The 27,389-nt window shown below is 32.7% G+C and overlaps 1 protein-coding gene across 1 annotated transcript in view; it reads left to right on the top strand.

The window, feature by feature from the left end:
• Window positions 1-17,853, top strand: part of LOC132713103 (receptor-type tyrosine-protein phosphatase mu-like) — a 138,191-nt gene extending 120,338 nt beyond the window's left edge. Inside the window, exons 18-32 of the mRNA XM_060695572.1 lie at window positions 365-452; window positions 1,760-1,836; window positions 2,284-2,320; window positions 2,853-2,950; window positions 3,739-3,864; window positions 4,328-4,482; window positions 5,025-5,160; window positions 5,614-5,763; window positions 8,141-8,258; window positions 8,802-8,875; window positions 9,557-9,688; window positions 10,377-10,499; window positions 12,587-12,732; window positions 13,411-13,546; window positions 15,208-17,853. Of these exons, the coding sequence (XP_060551555.1) occupies window positions 365-452; window positions 1,760-1,836; window positions 2,284-2,320; window positions 2,853-2,950; window positions 3,739-3,864; window positions 4,328-4,482; window positions 5,025-5,160; window positions 5,614-5,763; window positions 8,141-8,258; window positions 8,802-8,875; window positions 9,557-9,688; window positions 10,377-10,499; window positions 12,587-12,732; window positions 13,411-13,546; window positions 15,208-15,279 (1,668 nt within the window). The 3' untranslated portion in view covers window positions 15,280-17,853. The remainder of the gene's footprint in view (window positions 1-364; window positions 453-1,759; window positions 1,837-2,283; window positions 2,321-2,852; window positions 2,951-3,738; window positions 3,865-4,327; window positions 4,483-5,024; window positions 5,161-5,613; window positions 5,764-8,140; window positions 8,259-8,801; window positions 8,876-9,556; window positions 9,689-10,376; window positions 10,500-12,586; window positions 12,733-13,410; window positions 13,547-15,207) is intronic.
• Window positions 17,854-27,389: the final 9,536 nt, after the last annotated feature.

Here is a 27,389-nt window from a genome sequence, read left to right as displayed (position 1 = left end):
TTTGTGTTATTAAACAAGTATTAATACAGTTCATATGGTAAACAAGATAACATGTTCGTGAATTAAATATTATGATGCGTTTTAAGACGTGTTTTAACCGTTCAGCAATAGTTTCGTGCAATGTCCGACTCACTTTGTAGGCAATAATTTATACTAGTATCACATATTCTTTTTCAAAATTGAAACAATTTCTTGTACAGAATATATAAAGCTTTATACACTTTAAGTTTTCATTAATGAATGGTTTAAGATTATGGATATGTTAAAAGGCTACACAGGTTGTTGTAACTTAAACAATATTGCTCCCAATTTATGCATAATTATATATCTACTTTTTTAAATAAACATTTATGGAAACTTTCAGCAAATACCATACGGCATGCAGTATGCCTCTGATGTTGCCACGAAGCCAAAGAATCATTGCAAGAACAGATATAAAGCTATGTATGCATGTAAGTATTTTTCAAACAGATTATTTCAACAGAAAACGATTTTTAAATATTGTTAGACTGGCGAACATTGTTATTTTTGTAGTTCCTATTTCACATAACATAATATCATCATTTGTTAAGTTCTGTAATACATGTATCCAACATTTTTTGATACACAGTATTTTGGTTTGTACATTGTTCATGTAACTACATGCTGGTATTCAGAGCGGGACCGTTTGATTAAACATATTGTTTTTATAAATATTTAATAAGGTGGTGTGAAATCTATGGAAAATACTTGCCGCGTGTGTTAATAAAAAGTATACTTCTTTGATATATCAATCAGCATTCTTGTTAAAACACGTGAAAAAGAACGTTCTTCACTGGTGGAACGAATGCGATTGTTTCTAACACGTTTCAAACATATTCATTCGCTCTTTGTTTGCGGTGAATATACCAATGGCTTTCTTGTTTTGAATATACCTATGGCTTTCATGTTTTAACCATTCTCATATTTAGCGCTTTTGGTGTCTTTCGTGTTCCACACAATATAGATAGTTTCATATTCAATATAACCATGGCACAATACGAAAGCCCAGAATTAATTAACCAATATAAGAGCATCTGATTTTTCTATCAATATTCCTGTCCTTGTCGTCATAGTAAGTTAACCCCAGATTGAACATGCTCTCTATTTATCTCCGACAGAAATTGCGGTAACTGGAGTGCGGGTAACTTATACCTGCACTCTAGTAAACGCGCCATGCATTTTTGGGTACACAATTTAATTCTAACACGTTTTCAATATCAAGATACAACTGTAGAGCGAAAACATGATAATAACTTTATATCAACTAGTATTAAATGACTATGTATAAAGAGATACACAGAGATAAAAGATTATTTATATTTTCGTTTGATTTGATTTGATTGAAACTACACTCTATTTATAGCTTTAAAAATGCCAATTGTTATTTACATTACACCAAGTGAAGAGATAAGCACTTAGTATTAAGGATATTAAGATATATTGTTTTTAGTTATTAGGATTATTATTATTATTATTTTCATTTGGCAAAGATTGCCATGTTTGAAGACCTTTAAAGTTACAATTGACTGATTTAAAATATTATATGGTTCACAGATTCACATACTGTAAGTGATCGCCATTGTATAGTTATATCACGTTCCTAATTTACAAGAACTAGGAGTTTTACTTACATACCACTACTTTAAATAAATGAGCGACGATTTTTTTGGTTAAATTTTATTATATTCAGCAGTCTTTTCTATACAGTTAATGAAGTGTCTGTCATTTCTTTCTTCAGATGATCATTCGAGAGTGATACTGCGAACACTTCCTGACCAGCCAGGCTCTGATTATATCAATGCATCTAAAATAATGGTAACCTAATCATATCTTAATCATAGCATTTGTTGTTTCGAATAAACAATAAGAAAATATAAAATGTAGTTCATTTCACTTTCTTTTCGTTAAAACAATTAGGTCAAAAGTATCTTTTTTTATCAAGTTTAGATATAACTGATATTCCAAACCTATAACCACTATTCATATTTGAGGTTCTTTTAATTGGAACATGTTAACATAATTAAAGACTTCGTTCACTTTTTTATTTCATAATTGTGATCAAAATAACATCAAAACATCTAAATAACATAACCGAAAAAATAGATTCCACTGAATAAACAAAAAGAATTATAAAGATTTTTCCTATCCAGAACTTTAAATACAAAGGTATGAGCAGTTTTCTGTCGGGTTTATTGAGTTTTAATGTTACAGTACTGTAATGATTCGAATAACTCATGTTTGTTGTTGATGATATGTTTTCAGGGCAATACTGGTAAGGTGTCGTACATCGCAGCCCAAGGTAATAATAAGTAAAATGTTATGTAATTATCAACAATCTGTATAATAAATCTACATACATGAATGTTCGATGAGTTGAGTTTTGCATTTAAGTTAATGGAGCACAATTCCCTATTTCCCTCACCTATATAGTGTAATGTTAGTAACTGGAAAGGTCCTTAACTTTACATTGATATGCATGATATATGATATAATTATTTATTGTATCAAGGAAGAACTTTTTAGAATTGTAAATTAGCACCTTGAAATTAAGTATACTTTACAGGTATATATAGATAAAAGTAAATAATTGAGCCGCGTCATGACAAAACCAACATAGTGTGTTTGCGACCATCATGGATCCAGACCAGACTGCGCAGTCTGATCAGGATCCATTCTGTTCGCTATCAGTTTCTCTACTTGTAATAGAGTTGGTAGCGAACAGCATGGGTCCTGATCAGGCTGCGCGGATGCGCAGGCTGGTCTTGATCCATGCTGGTCGCAAACGCACTATGTTGGTTTTGTCATGACGCGGCTCATATATCTGTTTTTAGGGCCAATCTCGAGTACCCTCGGTGACTTTTGGAGGATGATATGGGAGCAAACTGTTCGAACAATTGTTATGCTAACGAATCTTACAGAAGAAGGGAAGGTTAGTGTGAAACAAAAAAAAAACATCTAAAATGATTAAACTACGTTTTATACTTTTATTTCTTCGCTCATGATACCGTACAAATACTTAAAAAGTACACCAATATTTTCAAAGTTTGTTGGATTTTTTTAATTACCTATTTACATGTATGGGTACTTAAATAAATGAAGATAACTCGAAATTTTAAATGCAACTTTTCACCACGTGGTTGAGCACTACTGGTCTACCGTTCACTTTAAAATGGAGCAGGAAGCTACTTTTAAATATGTTTTATTAGTTAATTTACCTCTTTTAAAGCTAAAAGGAATATTCCGAAGACTTAAAATATTCTTCCTTGAAATGTTTTTACCAAAATATACCCATTAGGAACGATTTGTGAAGATAAAACTGATTCTGATTCGGATGTTTAGGGGAATATTCCTCTTTGTATTTTTTACTCTGTTGATGAAACAAGATAAGGAGAATAATACTCTTCAAATGAAAGTTCAATTTACTCTTAACACATGTCATTGTCAATCCCTGGTAAAAGGACTTTTGGAAATTTCTACTTCATTTTGCACCCTTTCATACATGTATTACTATTATTCAAAACATAATAAAACATTTAAATCATATATAACTTTGAACAGTGGATACTTAATAAAAAAATGCGTGTATAAAGCATTTTGTGATTTAGTACAAGGAAATTAATAGATAAATGAGATAAAAAATTTCATAAAAGAACAGAAAATAATTATTCTTTGTCAGTAAGTGAATCAGGAATATATTTTAATATCAATTATGTATAGATGAAGTGTCTTAAGTACTGGCCGGAAGCTGGAGAATTTGTTGAACACGGAAACATTGTTGTTTTGTCAGAGTTAGAGGATGTTTTCGCGGAGTTCACGATTCGACGCTTAAAAATACATCAGAAGGTGAGTGTGACTCATTTGTTGTGTAACTTAGTTGAGTAATACCTCAGATGTCGGTAAACGTGACATGTTTATGAGTAATCATTAGCAGTTTGTGTGAACAGTGTCATATTATTCGTGCTCCTTTTCTGTTCAATGTATTGTCTTTTTAGTAATTGTATTATCCAAGACTATTGTATTATATTACTAAATTCGTTTTTTTTTTGGCGTTCGTGGCCGAGGGGTAAAGGTCGTTGACTTCCAACTACTTGCTCTTGCTATTGGTTCAAATCCCATATGAGACTGAATTCTTCCGTGTGTGAGGTAGATATCCAGCTAGCAAACGGTATGTCAGTGGTTCTACTCAGGTGCCCGTTCGTGTATAAAATAATGCACGTCCAGGAACCTGAGGCACTATCATACATTGTATATGGTCTGATTTGTTTTTAAAAGGGTTTAAATATTTGTCTCAATATTCAATTATTAGAACAAACCTGACAGGGCAAGAACTTTGGGTCATTTCCATTTCACTGCTTGGCCGGACAAAGATGTGCCAAGAAGCACGTCATGTTTGTTACATTTCTGGCATCAAGTCCGAAATCATGATGAAAAGAAGGCACGACCTTGGCTAGTCCACTGCAGGTAAGACAAGATATTCAAGATATTTCATAATAAAAATGTAATTTCTGATATGTAGAACTCCTATTTTCCAGAATTTTATACATGTTTGAAAAATCTCGTGGATCAGAATGTTTAGCTATACCGATGAAGAACTATGGGGATATTCTAAATAACTATCGCAAGAGGCTCATTTTATACCAAATTCTAAATCGCAACTCGTATAATTTGTATATATCGTCATTATTTTTATCATTACTTTTTATCATTACATTTATTATTATCATTATTATTATCTTTATCATTATTGTTACACGAGCGGGTATAAAGGATTAGCAAACTAATTTATGTCATGTTGCTTTTATAAGCACCTTACACTGGTTGCCGACTCAGACCGGAATCTTTGATTTGAGGATATCTGTTTACAAAAGTAACATAAAATTCTAATACTTTTAACGTTGAAAATATCGTTGCTAGGGATAAGCTGCTTACGCTCTCTACAATTTCTATGCTACGAAGTAAGGTTCATACGAGAATATAGTTTTGATAATGCAATGCTTTTGTAGTGCCGGAGTCGGTCGAACTGGAACATTTATCGGACTAGACGTTCTTTGTGATATGGGAAAGGACTATGGGTTTGTAGATGTATTCAAGTGTGTTGACGACCTTAGAAAACAGAGAGTCAATATGGTGCAAACAAAGGTGTATTGTATTGTATATTTAACTTTAATCTGATAGAAGTATTGAGTGGATGGTGTCATACTATTTCTTATGATAAAAAAATCACATTATATTTATAAATTATCTCAAGTAACAATCAAAATAACTAATGTATATTCATTTAGGCAAAATGTGCAGATATTGTATGTTGCGTAATATATGCGGACATTTTGTAACTTATTTGTAATCCTTAATACAATGATTGCTAGTTGTTTTAATAATAAAACATTATTATAAATATGGTTTGTAAGAGCAGAGAAGATATTGATTAAATTTGTAACATGATAATTATGCAAATTTGCTCAAGATGATGACAAAACTAATAGACATAAAACAGATATAATCAAATACAATTTTCAAAGTTGAGACAGTCGAACCCATCTATGGTTTCCTGATGTAAATGAATGTTTACAATGTTTGTATGACATATTACAGAATCAGTACAAGTATTTACACTGTGCAGTGTTAGAAGCACTTGTATTGCCATCAGAGCCTGCACATATGGACAACTTTCATGCCATCTACAATCATCTGAAGATGACTGATCCGGAGGCGGGAAAAACATCGCTTCTGATGCAGTACGAGGTACACTTAGATACTCATAATATCGCCAACCGGTCTTAGTCAAAACAGTCATAATTCTAAGTAGGTCTCGTTAAACCCCAGTCACACTAGAGCTTACGATTACTTGCGACCACCGGTGACTTGTAAAACTGACGATCATCAGCGATTGTCTGCGACCAAAACCATTTTTGCACAGATAAATTTACTTTTGCGAGTATCGTAAGACAAGTCATCATTGACAATCGCACGACAGGTCATAAGTAAACGTACGATGGTCTCAAGATTGCCTGGGATTACTTACGACTACCCGTGACATAACATGCGATCACCTACAACTTGTCGTACGACCATCACACGATTACTAAAGACTACTTAAGATTAGCAGTGACTAGTGGCAATTTGTAAAGACTGTCGTAAGATTGTCGCACTTCCGAACGACCATCGTGCGACAGCCTTAAGACCTTTTAAGATCACTAGCGACCTGTTTGATCGCAAGGAGGTTTTTGTGCAAGCTCAAAAACCTCTCTACGACTGAAATTGGTCGCGGGACCTATATAAGATAAACTGCGACTGTCAAAGATCACCGATGACCGTCGTAAGACGTTTTAAAGATTGTCCGCGACCAGAGGTCACTGGTGATCGTGAACTGGTCTTCACTGGTCGTAAGCTCTAATGTGACTGTGGCTTTAGTTGACATTGTTATTGAGCCTTAACATATTTCATGACAGCGTCCAACATTAGACAGTTTCCGTCATTTTGTATTAACAAGGTCGAATATCATGTGTATCTTTCAAATACAAATATGAAAAAAATATGTCATAATATTTAATCTAATAATGGCAGAACATAAGTCCGAAGTATACATAAACTTTAACAGATTGTAATTTTTTTTCAAATCAAATATGTTACTTAATTTATAATTTACTCATCTATCACATAATTCGTAGTAATTCAACACCCAAAAATTCGAAAAAACATTTAACCGCCGCGCTGATTATGTGTTTTCCCTATATGTATATTTCGAAAATGTTTTAGATTTCTTTTTCCAAAACTACAAGGGCTATAGCTTATATATTTAGCATGTAGCATTGTCTAGTAAACCTCTATTAAGATAATCCAAATTAAAGTTTCAGGTTCAACATTGCCCTGCGCCAGGAAGTCATTGCTTTTCTTCATATTATAGTTTAATGACAAAAGGGAAACAACTCATATTAAAATGTATTTTATACATGTGTAGATGTTATGCTATTTTTTAAAAAAAAAAGGAATTCACATTTTGGAGTCGACCTCTTGCAAGAGAGATGTTTGTTTTCAGAATATTTATGCAATTATTTGAGGTCATGATCTCTAACAAAGGAGGTATTTGATTTGCTGTGATATTTAGAAAATGATTTGAGCACATTTTAAGGACGTTATGATTCCCACTATGTATATAATGATTATTTTAAATCGTAAATGTGTATATATATTTTCAGAAATAGTAAATGCTTAATTGAAATAATATCATTTACGATAAATAACTGTAATTGTATTTTTATATTTTTAAACTTATTACAGCTATTTAGTACACTAGTATATAACAAAGTTTTTATCAAGTAAGAAAACTTGATTTATATTTGAAACCAGTTATTATACTATGGCCTTCATATCTTAACATTAGACTTATCTCTACATTGTCTGTCATTTGACGTGCTGACATATGACCTTGACCCCCGCATGTATTAGACGCCAAAGTTCCGAAACAAACAAAAAACGCATCTGCTACATCTGTGTCCACTTTGGTGTTGTATTTATGCGGTGGTATAGCATTTCTTTACAAGTGCCATCCTATTTTTTCTATTTCTATTATTGTTTATTTAAACAAGGCAAAATTATTATTTCATCAATTGACAGACCGAATATTATTCAATCAGGTAATTACAGCAGAATTTTGGTATTAATTAATGGCGATTGGATTATCAGATGTCTTAAATGTGGAATAAAACATAAGAATAAAGAATAAAACAAAAACTTAGACTAAAAGTATAGTTTATTAAATTTGATTAGCGATGTGATCTTTATTGTTAATTGCGATAAAAAACAGAAATCGTTCTTTAAAACAACATACTTACTCGTGGTTTGGTCTTAATTGGAAATGCTCTTAAATAGGGATCCCAATATATGTTTTATAAAATTGTAATGTTATTCTTTGTAGATAAATAACCCTTGTTCCCAATGAAATACTTGTTATTTTGTTGATCTATTTTCTGTCATTTGACGTATTATGTCGATTTGATAAATTAGGTCAAAACTTTAAATTCTAATATAATTCAATAAATTAATATTTCCGACATTGCCCTTTTGATCGTTTTGGTTTAGAACATTGAAATGATAAATCATTCTCATTTATCGGTTTCAGACGTTGACGAATGACTGTGAAGTTATTACTAGTGTTGAAGATCCGAATGAGGACAAATATGGAGTAGCAAAAAGGGATGAAAACAAAAACAAAAATAGATTTGACGATATTCTTGCTCGTAAGTAACATATTGTTACTTATGATTGACAATAAAATATTGCATTCTAGAAGTGTGTTTTTTATGAGTGTAGTCTTTATTCTTATAATTCGTATACTTATTCCATGCTTTGTTCATTTCTTCTTTTTCTTTTTTCTTTCTTAAATTTTGTTTGACACAGTCTATGTGGCTTTATGATTTTTCGGTTTTGTCAATTCTACTCAACAAAATACTATTATTTATTATATATCTTATAACTCAAAATTTTGAAAGATTTCTCACATGAAAAAATGCAAAGTCCCTGAAGGGATTCGAACCCACACTAATGAGTGGGAAGGGGTTTGAATAAAAGTTCACGACGTGAACCATTCTGCCATAGATGCTTCTAAACGTATACAATACTAAACTGCAAAAATAAATATCATTTTAAAGTTTTTCTTTGAATAACATGTAATTTGCTTTGTTAAACAATGTCATGATTGACAAAAAAGTACACATATATTTTAAAATCACCGTTATGATGTGTCATTTTGTTATGATTTTGTTTGTCTTTACGGCTTTCAGCTGGCGAGTGTCGACCATTTCTCCTAACAAAAGTATCTGGCTGTACAGACTATATCAATGCTATATTTATCCCGGTAATCAGATACACTGTCTTTATATTTCTTTTTTTCAACACGATTTATATGAATTTTATCTACTGTTTTGAAAGGCATCCGGTTACTCTGACAATGTAACTGTAGCAATTTATTCAGATACAGAATGATGTTTCTATCATGTTAATGCAGTTAAAGAAACAGAGAGTTTGATAGTTTGGAAATGACAGTGTCAGATAGCATGATTTTATTCTAACCTAAAAGCAAACATGCGATAAAAGCAATAATAACTTTTGTTTTTCCATAACCGATAAACAAACAGGGTCTGCCCAACCGAGAATGCAACATTTCGATTTTATTATTGTTTTCGTTTTGACAAAAAGATGGTACTGTTATATACGCCTTGATGGTATTAGAAAAAATAACATCAAATGCCATTAACAAATACTATGGGAATTTTTAAATACATTTGTATTGATAGTGTATTTTGCAATTTAGATTTCTGTTATTCATTTGGTACGAGATATGATATGATAACACTTATTCATAACACTAGTTTAATATCATACTACATGTTTATAAAACTGACTAGTTTACATGACACGTTTTGAATATAAACTACATAACCCAAATTTACTTTATTTATTTAATTATATATTGTAATATTAAATAAAAGTCAGAATTGAACTTGTATACTACATATCGATCTATTGTTATGAACAGGGCTACCGTGACAAATTTGGATATATCCTCACACAGACGCCGCTACAGTCTACTGCGATAGACTGCTGTCGCCTGGTATACGAACAAGAAATCAAAGTCATTGTAACGTTCCAGGAATACAGCAAGAAAGATGTAAGTGTCCGTGGGTCTCATGTTACGACATTCAGTAAATTCTTAAACATTTTCTTTTCATTCATTTATCATCCCGTCAACATTAAAGCAGCACGTCTCAAGAGTCGAGCTTATTTTAATGAAAATTATGAAAATGCATTTATTTAAATGTAAAATATTGTGAAATAAACAAAGAAGTTAATTTTCACATTGTCAGCGGCACTAACAACCGATGTAGATTAAAAATATGCAAAAATAGCCCTTGCTGCGTGAGTAACGCGGTTGAAATACTATGAAAATAAATATTGCAAAAACGGTCATGAATCGCACATAACTTGGAAAATATTACTTTTATCTGAATATTTTTACCTTTTTAAAATCACAGTACTTTTTGTTGTCACGTTTGAATTTTTAAAAGTATTTTGGCTAATATTGAGTCAAACAACTTTAAATCTTGTTGATCAAAACCTGTTATATTCAGTGGTGTAATTGAGATGATAAGCTTATTTTCTTTACATAAATAATAAAAAAATGTTATTGTCCTACCTTAATATATTAAAGGACAGTTATGCATTTTGACATTCATCTCTCAAAAAAGATGGGAAAAGACGTTTTCTGTATGAGTAGATAATTCCGTTATGTAAAAAGAAAGTAATGTACTCGACATATGAGTATTTCCTATATCGGATATGTTTATTCATGTATTTAGGTCGGAATTTATCTACCAAATGAAGGGACTGCAAACTTTGGACCATTCACTATGAAATTCCTCTCGGAGAAAGAATTGACTTATTACACCAAGAGGAACTATAAGTTGCTTTACAAGTCAGAGGTTTGTTTTAGTTATTTATCAGACAGCAGATAATATAAATAACATGTTACATTACATATGTTATCTGCAGTCATCTTGAAATAAAAAGAAAATCCGTGATTAAGGAGATTGTGAACTTCGGTACTCATGGTTGCTATAATAATCTATCGTCGGAACCCACGGTACGCATTCTGTATAATATTATACTACATTTACCGATATTGGCATACAATAAATAGCCTAGGTTATCATGGATGATAATAATTTTGCACTTACTTGTCATTTATACGTATATTGACAACAACATAAAATAGACGATAAATTGCTATAAGTATTTATCAAATTTGATTTGTTGCCTGTCTGTTTTGGTCTGTCTGTCGTTGTTTTGTTGGGTTTTTATCGTTACCTGGACTTCTTCTTCATGTGTTGTCGTCTTAAAATGATTCCAATACGTTTAGGTCTAGATTATCAACTCATCTGATATAGAACTATAGATAAGGTGTTTAGTTAATGCCACTAAAGAACTGTCGAAATAAAAATCAAATTGATAAGCTTTGGTTTTCATTCTTTTCTAATTTGATATTGCTCCCGTTCGTTTTTTATATTGAAATACTTGTTACATAATCTTTATTAATACTTGTTATGCCCCCACTTCGAAGAAGAGGGGGTATATTGCTTTGCACTTGTCGGTCCGTCGGTCCGTAGACCAAATGGTTTCCGAGTGATAACTAAAGAACCCTTAGGCCTAGGAACTTCAAACTTGGTATGGTGATTGGTTATGATCAGTAGATGACCCCTATTGATTTTGGGGTCAAGGGGTCAAAGGTTAAGGTCACATTGACCTTGTTAGCAAAAACGGTTTCCGATCAATAACTAAAGAACCTTTAGGCCTAGGAACTTCAAACTTAATATGGTGGTTGGCCATGATCAGCAGATGACCCCTATTGATTTTAGGGTTAAGGGGTCAAAGGTCAAGGTCACATTGACCTTGTAAGCAAAAACGGTTTCCGATCAATAACTAAAGAACCCTTAGGCCTAGGAACTTCAAACTTGGTATGGTGTTTGGTCATGATCAGTAGATGACCCCTATTGATTTTGGAATCAAGGGGTCAAAGGTCAAGGTCACATTGACCTTGTTAGGAAAAACGGTTTCCGATCAATAACTTAAGAACCCTTAGGCCTAGGAACTTCAAACTTGGTATGGTGATTGGTCATGATCAGTAGATGACCCCTATTGATTTTGGGGTCAAGGGGTCAAAGGTCAAGGTCACATTGACCTTGTAAGCAAAACGGTTTCCGATCAATAACTAAAGAACCCTTAGGCCTAGGAACTTCAAACTTGGTATGGTGATTGGTAATGACCAGCAGATGACCCCTATTGATTTTTGGGTCAAGGGGTCAAAGGTCAAGGTCACATTGACCCTGTAGGTAAAAACAGTTTCCGATCAATTAACATTAAACGCTTAGGTCTAGGAACTTAAAACTTTGTATGATGATTGTTCATGACCAGCAGATGACCCCTTTTGAGTTTTGGGTCAAGGGTTCAAAGGTCAAGGTCACATTGACCTTGTAAATAAAAACAGTTTCTGATCAATAACTACAGAACGCTTAGGCCTAGGAACTTCAAACTTGGTATGATGATTGGTCATGACCAGCAGATGACTCCTATTGATTTTGGGGTCAAGGGGTCAAAGGTCAAGGTCACATTGACCTTGTAGTTAAAAACGGTTTCCAATCAATAACTCAAGAACGCTTATGCCTAGAAACTTAATACTTGGTATGATGATTGGTCATTGCCAGCAGATGACCTATTGATTTTGGGGTCAAGGTGTCAACAACTTGGCTGTCATTAATGAGGCCTACATGATTCATAAAATTTATGCATATATTATTTGGTAAGATTTGTAATAACTGAAATTGCTGCACACAACCTATAGTGTCACAATTATTATTACCTTGTGACTAGTCATGACCAGTAGATACTAGATAACCCTTATTAATTGTTTGTTCACTGGGTCAGAAGTCAAACATAATAACCTAATCACATGACTAATTGGCTTCCGACAGGGGGCATACATGTTTTACAAACATATCTTGTTTTGTTGTAGACACACGCTGTCTCACAGCTCATATTCAAGCACTGGCCTCCGTCAAGAATGACCCCTCCCGATCCGACAAAAATGTTAAATTTTCTGGAAAACTTGGACACCCTACGGAGGCAGAATGATTGCAAACCAATTTTGGTGCAATGTTTGTGAGTTGTTATCTCAATTATATTTCTTTTTCTAACTATATAGCTATGTAGTTATAACATGAACTTGTTTTGTCTATCTTTGTTTGTTTGTTTGTTTGTTTGTTTGTTTGTTTGTTTGATTGATTGTTTGTTATGCAACACTTCGACATTCATATTTTTACTTAAATATCCTTTGCAGATTTTTCTATTTATAGTGTTTTTATGTTTTTAGTTGTCACAGACACGAATATCTAGATCTCTTGTAACAACACTGTTTTTTTAATCGGGTACAAATAAGATAGCCTTGAATTTTGATGCTCGGTCGTAAACAATTACCCCCGAGCTAGATATTCTGGTCTGTATCGGCAACCGTTTTAAGATTTTTTGTAAATCACTCCCTAAAAACAAGGTGTGTAACTTTAAAGGGACTGCACTCAGGTTTCTTGACATGATGGGACTGAAAATATTTTTATAGTTCTCTTCAGATGTGTTCATAGAATATAAAAACAACGTGATTTTTTCATAGGATTTTATATTTGTATACTATACGATTCAATCATCATGCGAGGTTTATCTAGATTTTAGCACACGACCTGTATTTTATCAGACACCTATATAGAACTGTTTGATAATTTATTTTCATTTCTTGTGAATTATATAAAGTAAATTGCGGATTCTTATATTTTTTGTACAATTTAGTAATGGTGCGGAACGTAGCGGTCTAGTTGTTGCCTTGATGAACATTCTAGAACAGTTAAAGTTTAACAAAGAGGTTTCAATCCCACTTGTGGTACGTCAACTGAAATGTAGACGTCAGCAAATCATCCCAAACTTTGTAAGTAATATAAATGAGCCGCGTCATGACAAAACCAACGTAATGCGTTTGCGACCAGCATGGATCCAGACCAGCCTGTGCATCCGTGCAGTCTGATAAGGATCCATGCTGTTCGCTATCAGATTCTCTACTTCCAATAGGGTTGGTAAGCGAACAGCATGGATCTTGATCAGACTGCGCGTATGCACAGGCTAGTCTGGATCCATGCTGGTCGCAAACGCATTATGTTGGTTTTGTCATGACGCGGCTCACATATGAATTGAAAAAGACATAAAGAGATACAGGAAATTGTGACCATCAAGGAAAGCAATCCTTGTATCCAGCAACACATTTTAAATAAAAACTGACACATAGGAATGGCAACTTATGTGCTTAACCTGTACCCTATTGAATAAGAAAGAAAAAGGCAAACAGGGAAGGACAGCATAGAAAGAGAACCACGCTCCCAAACACTAGTGTTTAGTTTGGTGCCCCTTCCCCTGACAATACGGTAAAAGCCTAATGTCCCTTCCCCTGACACTAATGTTTAGTTTAGAGTTCCTTCCCCTGACAAAACGAGAATGTCTGTAGAACTTTCCCTGAAAAAACAGAATGTAGTTTTTGAATTATTTGCCGTGACACTTTTTTACCGCAGAAACGGACTGCTTACATAGTTATTATTTGGTACAGACGCGAAGAAGAGACCAAAATAAACACCAGTTAGAAAAAACAATGCGTGTAACATACATCGAAAAGAAAAAAAAAACGTTTTAAGCGTTTTTTTACTTAGCTAGGAATTTAGCTGGTGTGAGGGGTTGGAGGTGGGTAAAGCATCTTATGGTGAACATGTTTGTTATGGAAGCAACTTCAAAAAAGAAACTCTGATCTAAAACACTGTTTACAACACGTTCGAACAAAGACACACGTTTCATTATCGTAGTAATATTTGGACGGACACCTAAGTAGAATCGATAACGTTACATAAGGTAACTGGATAACTTCCTCACATGATAAAAACGAAAGTCCCTGTCGGAATTTAAACCCACAACCGTAATACCCCAGTAATCTCAAGAAAACGGCCGTAACGGTTCCGGACGACCCTTCGTTTTGGAACTGAAATATGGTTTTCCTTGTTTTACATGTATTAGCTATTCACTTTTGAACTTAAAACTTGGGAAATATCATATTAAAACAGTATGTTAGTCATTACAGTTTAGGTAATGCAAATTCCTGGCGCCATTTGGATCACATTTATAGAAAGCTGTTAATAATTCTTTGCTTTACTAACAAATATAAGTCCAATTTTTATTTCTTCTTCATATTTCCTATTAGCAGTTAGACAATTCACTCAACACTTACATTAGTTATAACATGTTTTCCTGTAGCAAGGAAAGAAGAACAAGACGTCATGCATTAACATGCAAATATATTTTTGTGTTTTAAATCATAAGACTCAAATATTGATAGTTTTTTAAACGGAGAACTATATGTGCTTTGTACGAATGCAATTTTGTTTTCATAATCTGTTTTAGGCATAAATGATGAAGGAACTATAAAACAAACATTCTTTTTACTTAAATCAATAAATTGATACACATGATGTTTCTTCATAGGGTTTGATAAAAATAGATATTGTCATTAACACTCAGCAGGGAATATTTCTTGTTTGTTTCATATTGCAGGAACAGTTTACATTCTGCTACGACGTGGTTCTCTCCCATATTGAAAGCCATACAACCTACGCAAACATGTGACTTGAAAGTCAGGTGGACATTTAGCGGTTTTGAAATGACTCAGAGTTATTTTAGACATTATATGAAAAAAAAAGTTTTTATATACTTGCCTTTTGAATACTTCAACTTTATAATAATGTTTTTTTTTCTTATTGCGTATGTCTGCTTATTTTTTTTTATATTTAGATTATTCTGTCCTACTGTTTTTAGCTCACCTGTCACAAAGTGACAGGGTGAGCTTTTGTGATCGCTTTTCGTCCGGCGTCCGTCCGTCGTCCGTCCGTCCGTCCGCCCGTTAACTTTTACTTTAAATGACATCTCCTCATAAACCACTAAGCCAATTTCATCCCAACTTCACAGGAATGTCCATTGGTGGTCACCTTTAAAAATTGTTCAAAGAATTTAATTCCATGCAGAACTCTGGTTGCCATGGCAACCGAAAGAAAAAACTTTAAATATCTTCTTTTAAAAAACCATAAGAGCTAGAGCTTAGATATTTGGCATGAAACATCTTCTAGTGAGTGTCTACCAAGTTTGTTCAAATAAAAGCCCTGGGGTCAAAATTGGCCCCGCCCCGGGGGGTCATTGATTTTCCCTATATGCATATAGTAAAAACTTAAAAAATCTTCTTTTAAAGAATCCAAAGAGCTAGAGCTAAGATATTTGGCATGAAGCATGTTCTAATGGGTGTCTACCAAGTTTGTTCAAATAAAAGCCCTGGGGTCAAAATTGTCCCCGCCCGGGGGGGTCATTGATTTTCCCTATATGCATATAGTAAAAACTTAAAAAATCTTCTTTTAAAGTATTCAAAGAGCTATGGCTAAGATATTGAGCATCAAACATGTTCTAATAGGTGTCTACCAAGTTTGTTCAAATAAAAGCCCTGGGGTCAAAATTGGCCCCGCCCCAGGGGGTCATTGATTTTCCCTATATGCATATAGTAAAAACTTAAAAAATCTTCTTTTAAATAACCAAAAGAGTTAGAGCTAAGATATTTAGCATGAAACATGTTCTAATAAGTGTCTACCAAGTTTGTTCAAATAAAAGCCCTGGGGTTAAAATTGGCCCCGCCCCGGGGGGTCATTGATTTTCCCTATATGCATATAGTAAAAACTTAAAAAATCTTCTTTTAAAGAACTCAAAAAGCTATGGCAAAGATATTTAGCATCAAACATGTTCTAATAGGTGTCTACCAAGTTTGTTCAAATAAAAGACCTGGGGTCAAAATTGGCCCGGCCCCGGGGGTCATTGATTTTCTTTATATGTGTATAGCAAAAAGTCTTCTTTGAAAAAACCCAAATAGCTAGAGTTTAGATATTAAGCATGAAATATCTTCTTGTAAGTGTCTACAAAGTTTGTTCAAATAAAAGCCCTGGGGTCAAAACTGGCCCGGCCCAAGGGGTGTCATTGTTTTTAACTATATGTGTTTTAAAAACTTTAAAAAAATCTTCTTTTAAAAAGCCCAATGAGCTAGAGCTTAGATGTTTAGCATGAAACATCTTCTTATGGGTGTCTACCAAGTTTGTGCAAATAAAAGCCCTTGGGTTAAATTGGCCCTGCAACGTTGTGGGAGGGGGGTTGGGGGCTATATACAGGTGAGCGACCTCAGGGCCATCATGGCCCTCTTGTTTCTTCAACGCTTTTATTGTATTAATGTTTTATTTGAACATAGAGAGAATAATAAAATATACAGTACATTAAACTGATTTAAAGATATACTATGCTCAAAGTTGATATTTGAAAAATCAAAACAACAACTGATATTTACTATACAGCCTCTTTTGAAATGTAAAATTAACACACAGAGAAAATAAGTTACAATTTCAACTGTACATAATACAAGTAATAGCAGTATAGTTAAGTAGTGTCATTAAAATGGCAGTGTTTACCAAATTAATTTGACAAGCGATAGGAATGCAGCTTCCAAATATAGTTTATACGTTCACTTATTTAGATTATATATATTTAGGAAGTAGTTACTTGATTTCAAGCATGTCTGCAATGAAAGTATTTACCCAAAGAAGAGCATAGTTTATCTTTAAGTGTATCGCGTAACACAATAAGTTTAAAGAGTTTACTTTTAAAGATCATTTATAGCAAATAAATATGTTCCACATTTGATAACATTGTTACCAAGTCACAAAAGTCATGTGAAATTTGATGGAATTTGAATATGAAGGAATTTTCCCGTAATATATATATATATATATATTTGACGTTAAATATATCATTTATAAACCATTTTATCCACATTCCACATATATTTCGTTTTGTATTAAATTCATCTTTTCATTACTATATCAAAAACACAACAAAATGCTAAAACTGATAGAAGATTATCTTTTTTTTTCATGGTCAAATTATCGATTTAAATATGTCTTTCAAACTAAAGAAATATGTCATCTTAGGTATAATCTTCGCACCGCCCGAAAGCAAAAGGTGGAAAAACAAAACTTTGATAGTTTTAGACAAATTACTACTACAAACAAATATTCAAAACTTATTGGACACTCCTTATTTTGTAAAATGTATTTATTATATTTATCTGAATTTCATACTAGGCTTTGAAAATGTAATAAAATGAATAAAACCCTTCAGTGTCTTTTTATATTCTGAAAATATAAGAATTTACATACACAAATGCGACACCTTCGCACTTCAAAATTAATCTGACATCGACGTTTGAATGCTAGTATGGAGGGTGTTCGTGGCCTCAGTTTCAGACATGTAAAGTGTGACATTTGAAAAGTAGTTTTGAAAATGTTAACGTGTATGCCTAACATTTTTGACTGTATCCGTGTACTGCAAATAATCTGCCTCTTAATCCAATCTTTCAATCGAAGGTTCCCGCTTTTAAATAACAAGTTTACATGTGATCAAAACTGACCTTATATTAAAAAAAACCAAACAAACAAATTTACATTTTCGTATCTTCCACTGCATATATTAATTTAGCAGGTATGCAGACTCACAGCATGGGACATGACAAATGTATTTATTACATTGAGAAAATAGCGTTTAAGAAACGTGTTTCCAGTTGCAGAGCTCAAAGGACACGTTAACACAATAAAATGTTAAACAAGACAAAGTAGATTCACAAAGTTAAACGATTTTAAGGCATGCATGACACACGCCCCTATTTGACCTAGTATTTACGGAAGCGTAATTTTATCAGAATCAATCACCAGTAACTGTTTCTAAAAAGGATTTTACCCGACTTTGATAGTAATGCAAGAGACTGGATAGTGTAGAAAATGCTCTGAGTTAAAAGAGGCAAGTTACTGTCATTATTCCATGTTAGAGTTATTGGTCTTAGACAGTTAACTCATATGATGCTTGAAGGTTCAAATATTTCCATTTGGCGATACCAACTTGCATGCAAAATCTTAACAAAAAAGAGTGACGGCGACACCGACGCCTGGTCCAGTACAAAATGTCTAACTTTTCTTTAAATAGTCGAGCTAAAAACGTAATGATGCTTTCAACAAATAAAAAGATACTAAAAACCATTTTGAGAAGGGCATACAACTGTATGTATTTAGTGGCTTGTAAGTATTTTTAAAGCGTATGCGTGTTTGCTGTGGCAACATAAATATTGTAAAATATAACGCAATATTTGAACAGAAATAAAACAGAAAGACTAAACGACACATTATTTTTTTATACTTTATTTACATCCATTATTTACAATTGGCCCTGCTGTGACCCATCCCCACAGGCGCAATTTTTATACACAATACAAGAATGCATGCGCATACATATTAAATGCAGACTGTCAAAAATTTTGAAAGTTCAACTTTGCCGTCGAAATCGTCTTTATTTACATAAAACAACGTTTCTGCTATAGATTTAGAGCGATTTTTTGAAAACAGAGAGTTTCGTTTGCAAAGAACTAACCTTAACAACGGTAGGTTGACTGCCTCGGGATTGTCAATTTCAAGAAATATTTCCTGGTTAAAGAACATCAGGTTCTTACCTTTAGAATGTTTTGAACATTTTTTCTTCACATGGTCTGTTAAAGTCAAATAAACTTTTACGAAAATTGAAGATCCTCTGTTGACACCATGGACATTTTCCATCATATGAATTCCTTCCAAACTTAGTTTCAGCTTGTTTGAGGATGCAAGATACTCTATCCCGAAATTAATAGTGCCTAAAACCTTAGACTTGTCCAATATTTTCACGCTCTTATCTGCAAATTTCGGAGAAATCGCCGGAGATATACCTCCCAAATTTTGTTTTTCTTGCTTATTCAATCTCATTTGTTTACCAGGAATAGGACTCTTGATGTATTGTTTTTGCTCGGGTGTTGCCTCTTCGGTTTCTTTGATCCTGCGTGTTGTTTTAGAAAACTTGCTGTTTTCATCAAAACATAAGGAATGATCACTTGCCTTTTCGGACTTGGTAAAATTGGGTTGAAATGTGTCCATAAAATCTTCACAGTAAAGTGTTTGCAGCGACTTTGAATCTGTCAATTTTGTGTTTGCTTCTTTGAATTTTCGTGGCATTAGATCTGAATTTGCTCTTAAATAACTTGTTTTTTCACGTGCATCTTTAGCAGCACTGTTCGATGAAACCCATCTGTAAACGTTGTCACTTGTACTTTCATTTGTTTTGCCATCCCGCTCAAAACTGTCACACCCAATAACAAAAGACCTGTAGTTCCTCGAGTCAAGACGTTCGTTGTCTTTTAAAATACTGTCGTCGTTCAGTTTTCTGTTTATTTTAGTATCAAAACCAAAATGATGTACTGCTGGTGTACCTGGTGGTTTATTATCTATATTTCCTCTTTCGGATGTAAACTGTATTTTGTTTGAGTACAACTCTCTATACCTGTTCCTTACGCTTCTTCGACGATCCTGTCTGTCATCAGTAACGAAAAGTATTTTTCGTCTTAAGTCACTTATGGCACCTTCCCCTTTCTCTGCAATATCATTTATAAAATCTGAAACTGAAGATCTGGCACCAGATAGAAATGTATCCACTGAACTTGACCTACTACCTCTTTGTCCTGCAGATGATCTGTCAGACTTTCTTCTTTCAGTGTTGGACTGTGGCAGAATTGTTTGCCCAAACATTGAACTTGTATTTTCAGCTCGCATTTGTCCTTTAGTTATAAACCTTTTCATAACTACAACGGCTTCAGTAAATTTAACAAAATTTTTGCTAAGACTCCACTCTAAGATCTAGTGTAAGTAAATACCGCTGTCTATATCATGAAGACGTTCGTGAATTGATACATATATAGTCAGACAGGATTGGTTTGTTTACGTCATATATTTGCGTGCGCACAGTTTTTTTCTACGTGTTTATTAAAGAAAGAAAAGTTGGGAATTATATTTCTAGACAGTTACAATTCCGTGATTCTCAAGATTCTTAAGAATAAAAGAAATGATAAAAGAAATAAGAATAGTAAAAACAAGATCAGCAAGGAAAGGCGGCGCTCAATGAACGTTAAATTTTCAATTAATTCAACTTAGCTAATTGGCGTTTGAAGGCAGCAGAAAGGATTACACATAATTATAAAATAGTTATTGCAAGATTATGGCTTTGAGTATATAAGCTTTATATCACACTAAAAAGTTTGAAAATGATAATTGTTAGGGAGCACGCAGCGGGAGCGAAATCGCGCACTCACTCCGATATTTGCTGTTTAGCATATTCACAAACACACTTTTGTTTTATACCTTTTAAGTTAACAGAATGCAATGTTTGAGTTTTTATAATAGCACAGGAAACATATGCACCTACAAAAATTAACGTCAGACGTTGAATGTTTACGAAAACGATGTGCAAACAAATGTAATACAAGCTTTTGAACATCGTGTGAGGTAAAGGTTAAAATGAGCGTGAATTACGTATGTGGTTATAACTTGTATATTCGAATAACCAACTACCTACTATTTAACAGCTAGAAGGTGGTATTTCAATCCATTATCTTCATCAGAATGAATGTTCAACCAAAGTAAATTTCTGAATAAACACAGAATAAAGACTTTAATCACAAATTATCTAGCGCTATATTTCCAAGTTTAAAAGCATAGCAATTGCTTTAAATCCATTATTACAACATTATGCAAAGACCAAATAACCAACTACCTTTTGTTAAGTAGTTGGAGATCTAGGCAAATAACCTATAGAGTCATCCATCTGGTGAATATAGGGAGAAGATAGTGTTACAATGTAGAGTAGATAGAATAATTTTGACGTGGAAGGCCATTTGAAACATGAAGCAGAATTCTTGTAGCAATGCGTATAGAAAATGCTTGATATTTACATATCATTTATATAATAATCATTTAAAGTTGATTGGTCAACAATGGGCAAATGTTCCATAAGTATTTGAAACATTGATAAAACATTTGGATATTCTAATAAAAATGGCTTGATAAAAAACGTTTATCGAGTTCTCAGTTATTTAATATGGATTTTTATATATATGATGAATAATAAATGACATTTAGTTCTAGAACATTTTATTATTTGCTTTATAAATATATATTTATCTCACACTTGCAAATAATAATAACTATAAGCAGAAGAATAATGGGAAGAAAGAAAAGAGAAGGAGAAGAAAATAGACACTAATAAATAGAGAAAATCATATTCCCTAAAGAAAGCCCAACACGGCAAAATTGTAAAATGTTGCAGGCTCCGTTTGATTAAGCCTGTTCAAAGACGGTACTTGAAAGTGCAAGTTACCGTCCACGCCCCCTAGCAATAAGATGAAGTACGAGGTATTTTTACAGTTGAAACATAGTACTTAGCATATGTTTATTTTGGGGATGAACAAAGACAAATCATGCTTAATAAATAAAACATGTTGATTAGACACTACTGAAGAATTAAACATGTTAGCGGATGGTATCAAAAAAAAGAAATCTATCTAATATATTTCTGGCATTAATGGCAAAGAAAGAGCGGTAGCTATAAAAATATCTGTCATTGTCTATTCCCATTCCCAAGTTTGGGTGACGTAGACCATGTAATACAGTTGCAATTTCACAATTAAACATCATTTTCTAAAACATGCCAGCAATCTGTAATTTCAGGATAATTATAGAGATATAATAATTTTAAAATAACTGCACTATGATTATGTGAGATAATGCAGAATGGGTTTATTTAATTTCAAACAACATTCGTGTTTTGTGTGATAATCATACTTTAAGTTGGCCTAAGAAAGTTGATTTTGATTAATTTTCAAAAGTCTTTGGTAGCTTCTGAAGTATGCGCAAATAATTACAAAGATGGGGATAAGGTTGCGTTCTTACAATTTTATCTCAGAAGGAAAGAACAAAATGTTTTAGTTTAGGGAGGCACTGGTTTCAAATTAACAATTTTACAACCTTTCGGTAGGAAGTATCTAAAGAATTCATTAAGGTATAACTTGTATATCATCTTCAGATTTACATTTAGATTAAACAAGCTGCTATCCCACGTAAAACGGGTCTAAAAGACATCAACATATTTGTTTCCAGTTATCAAATATGCATAGAAGTAAAAATTGTAGTTTCCATGAGATAACTGTTTCACTTGACACAGATATAAACACCCCTATTATCACACCCTTGAACATGTAGCGAGTAGGACAGCTTGATGCAGGTAGTATTTGCTATATTAACGCCAGTTTTAAATCGGATTACCAAGATCTGGTTTTCTTTTTCGTCTTTTTTATAGACATTATGTTCTATGATATATTTTGCAGCAATTGATTGCAGGATAAAAGCTAACTAAGCGCACAATTGTTCTACGCAACAACCAAAGGATATACGTACTTCTATAACTCTATTTAAATATACGAGCCTGTGGTTTGATGACCGTTGTTTCTTTAACGCCTAAGCTAAAATATATCGGATAGTAGCTTTAAATGCTTCTAACCGCTCAGTTAAGTGACTATAGTATATGCACAAAAAGATAACATCGATCTACTAATTGGTTTCCATGCTCATACATGAATTTACTTTAGATTAAACCTTTAGTCTATTGATAATAAACATTATAAATAATTTATTTACATAGTTATTATATAAGAAAAAATTGATATATGGGTTTAGTAATATATGTTGGCGCAAACCTTGTGGTATTGGTATAGTGATCCACCGGTTTATTCGGATATTTTCATGGCAATCTTTAATGTTAAACTTTATGTTTAAAACAAACAGATAATACCAGTTGGGATAAACTGCGCAGTGCCATATCAAAATGGTTTGTTTCATTGTTTTTCTATTGTTTGCCAGTTTACCAGAATTTGCACAGGGACATGTAACCTCATATATGTACGAATTATATTCAACAAATGAGATAAATGGTAACGAAATATTTACGTTCAATCACATCTCGGTACAAAAATGCATTTTTATATGCGACGAAACGTATGGTTGTTTATCCGTGAACTTTCACAAAGGAAACAAGACGTGTGTTCTCACCGACTACTATCCGACCGACGGCACAAAGACGCCTATTTCAGAGGCTGGATGGAATATTTTCTTCAGAAGGCATTTTGGTAAATACGCATTTATAGTATATACATCTGAAAACTATCACAAATTTGTTTATATATAAGTTCTATTTTTTAAGGTCGTTCAATCATTTATCCAAACAAATGCAAAAAAACATAACTGACAGATAAGGTACGTATTTAGCCTCTAAATTAAATACAAAAGAATATTTTTTTCTCCTGAAGAAAAAGCAAATATATGTTTTATCTACGGCGTTTTTTATGGACATCACGACACAAACATCGATATAGCAAAACTAAGTTGGTGAAAAATCAAGCTACGACAATGAAAAGTAAAAAAAAATGGCGAGAACTCGATATAATTTCGTGTTTTCACCATCGTATTTTCGACCTTTCACCAGCGTTCGGTTGTAAGATTAGAAAAAAGTTGTAATTTGACATCTACACAAACTTCTAAAATACTGTAGCTTTACTTATGAACAAAAATAACAAATACGGTTCATCTTCATGGTTAATGAATTCCGCTTTATAAACTAAAATAAAATATTAAAAAAATAAAAAGAGTTTCAAGAATGAAAACATCAACTCGATTGAGAATAATATTCTATGTAATTCATTACATGAGTGTGTTATTTTCCCTGCATTTTAATTAGTTAATATGTTTTTCTGAACATAAGTTAAAATATTAAGAAATATCATAATCGTGTTAAAAGAAGTTTACACATAAACGCTTGTTTTTTATTTGATCTCATTTTCAGACAAAGACCTCTTAAACGGAGCAGAAGCGTGGCAATCCTCCACATATGTTCATGTTGGAAGCCTTCTAACTGCAGACAAAGCCATTGATGGGGACACAAACAATAACGCAAACCAAAATGTTTGCGCTCACACAAACAATCGCGGCTCGTATTGGGCAGTAGCATTCGGTACATATGGACCTGTTAAGAAAGTCAAAATCTACCTGAGGAGCGATGGTTTTTGTAAGATCATTTGTTGAATTTATCATAGGCCCGTGCCGATTTATATGTTTAAATAATCCGAACCGCTAGCCCAAGGCTCTATCAATTTGATAGATCCCTACTCTGATCTTTCTTTTGAATAACAATATATTGAACAACAAACATTGGTACGTACTCTTTTAACAAATATGTTGTGGTCTCTGCTAATTTCATAATTTGAAATGGACAGGTCTATGCACTACAAACAACCATTTATCTACGGTCATATAGCATTCAGATGTCTTCCAAACGAATTAATAATACGGCAAAATTTTTAACGTACATAATAAGCATTATATTAATTAATTCATTATTTGACTACAGTCGTATATATTGAGTATAAAAACGTCACGATTATGAAATGAAAAACTACTTTACAAAAGTGCAGTGTATAAGAATAATTATTCTTATTACTACATGTGATCCTCCTACTTATTACATGAATTTTCTATAATAATTTATTTAAAATTCAATCTTAATGGATTTGTAGATATATGATTGTTCATTTTTTTTTTAATATTTGAAACAGCAATCAACATTTACGAAAAAAGACCAAAAACATTTATATTCCAGATGGCATTGTACAAAAAATAACTGTCAATGTCTGCAACACCCGTGATGACGTAATCAGTGATAACGGAACTCTTTGTGGCGCCTTCACATATTCCTGTAATTACGGACAGCCTAGCACCGTAACAGTCACCTGTACAAATACCGTCTATGGTCGATATCTTCAAATCAAGACAGATTGGGATTATTTAGTATTATGCGAAGTTTTTGTATATCCTCCAAAATAGGGCAATGCGTTTAAAACTTTATAAATGATATGTAATCTAAACTATTTAACAGATTTATATAAATGTATGTATGTATACATGTATTTAGATACATTGTTATTATAGCTAAATATGTATCTGACCCAATTTGATGACAATTTAATTAATTGTCATAGATGTGACTTACTTAATAATCTAATTAATTTGCATATAAATATGAACATTGATTTGGAAATGTATTCTTGTTTTGTATTCCTAGCTTTGTAGTATTTGATTGTCTTTGTTATGTCTCTTCCACAAACTACTTAAAAAATGTTATTATGTGTGCTTTAAGAAACATACCGTATTTGTAACTGATTTTCATTTGCCAGCAAACTCATGAAAAAAACTACTCTCTTTGAGAAAAAAATCAGAACAATAAATATATATACATTATAGTTAAGAAAATTAAGAAAAATATTTCCAAGGGCAACGAGTAATCACTATCGAGAATAAAACATTTTCAAGATAATTCAAAATAAATTAAGACACTTTTTTCGTTTGTACCTTGTCATATTAGGACATCGCTAAAATGGACTTTTTGGTAGAAAAATGGTTATAAACAGGCCAAGAATATGTTAGAACTTATTAGCTACCAAACAGTGATCACATGCCTTTCTTATGCCTGTTTGTGTATATTTAATACGATATTTCATGACTCTACGTCTTTGAATGCTTGATTTTATCAACTCAGACATTATTATGCTAAATATCTTATGTTGACTTGTCCATTTTTTAACATGGACAAGCCAGATAAGTGCACACTGATTAAATATCAAACAGAACAGACTATGATGAATCGGCACCGATGTGTCGGCTGTTCTTAGTCTGTTTTTGTCGCATAAGGGGATTCAGTTGCCGTTTGCAGGCGAAGGTTTAATTGTTGTTTGTTTGTTTTGATATGCTGATCTTCAATTTTTTCCTACTTATCTTTATATGACATTCTGTAGAATTGTTTTCACGTTCTGTTGGTAATTTTGATTTGATAAGCAGCCTTATCGAGAGCATTTGTTTCTTTTTAGTTAATAAGCTATAAAGTACATTGAGAAGTAAAGTGCAATATTTCTACGAGCTTGGATTCAAGTAAAATTGATTTCTAACACAACTTTATATATGTTGCACATCAATATTTTAGTCTTTTCCTGTTTTCAAACACATGTCTTGACAAAGAGCGTTGGTTGATATATAATATAATATTAATTTAAAACAATGTTTGCTGAATATTTCTGCACTCGTTTAAAGGGTCAAGATCGGCACAATATTGGGTTTGATGTTAAAATCTGTTTTTATTTCGATCATGTGTATTATAACTATGTTTATATGTTTTTTAATACAAATTTTTGCCTTGATTATAATTGAGCATTTTCTAGATTGTTTTAACTTTTTCTAACATTTAACCAATATGATGGAAGTTTACTTTCAGTAATATGTGTAATGTTATATGAAATACATATATAAGAAAATGTTGTGTGTGTTTGTTATTAAATGCTATAAGAAACTTACATTGCTCCATAGAGCGTCGCCTTTAATGCTTTGCATCAATGTTTTTCTTGTTCTAGTTATTTTAATGATTTAATGTAATGTTATAAAAACCAAGCCAATTTTTTTCCACAATATATTGTTTAATTGACCATTTTGGTCAACATATGTGTGTCATAGAAAATCATTTAAATAACCAAGAAAAAATAAAAATGAAGTGTAAAAAGACAGTGTTATTGTATATCATGTTGAGAAGTCGATTTACATTGTACGGCATACTGCTTACATTTAGTATTGGTATATTGTTGATATAGGAATGATATATACCAGTGACATAATTTGTACCCTCCGATTAAGTGTTGTCCCCAACATTTGCTA

The sequence above is a fragment of the Ruditapes philippinarum genome, unplaced genomic scaffold, assembly GCF_026571515.1.
Source record: "Ruditapes philippinarum isolate M1 unplaced genomic scaffold, ASM2657151v2 ctg3047_1_1_1_1, whole genome shotgun sequence".
In the NCBI taxonomy this organism is placed as follows: Eukaryota; Metazoa; Mollusca; class Bivalvia; order Venerida; family Veneridae; genus Ruditapes; species Ruditapes philippinarum.
The sequence above is the reverse complement of the archived record's forward strand: the minus strand, read 5'-3'. Positions and strand labels throughout refer to the sequence as shown.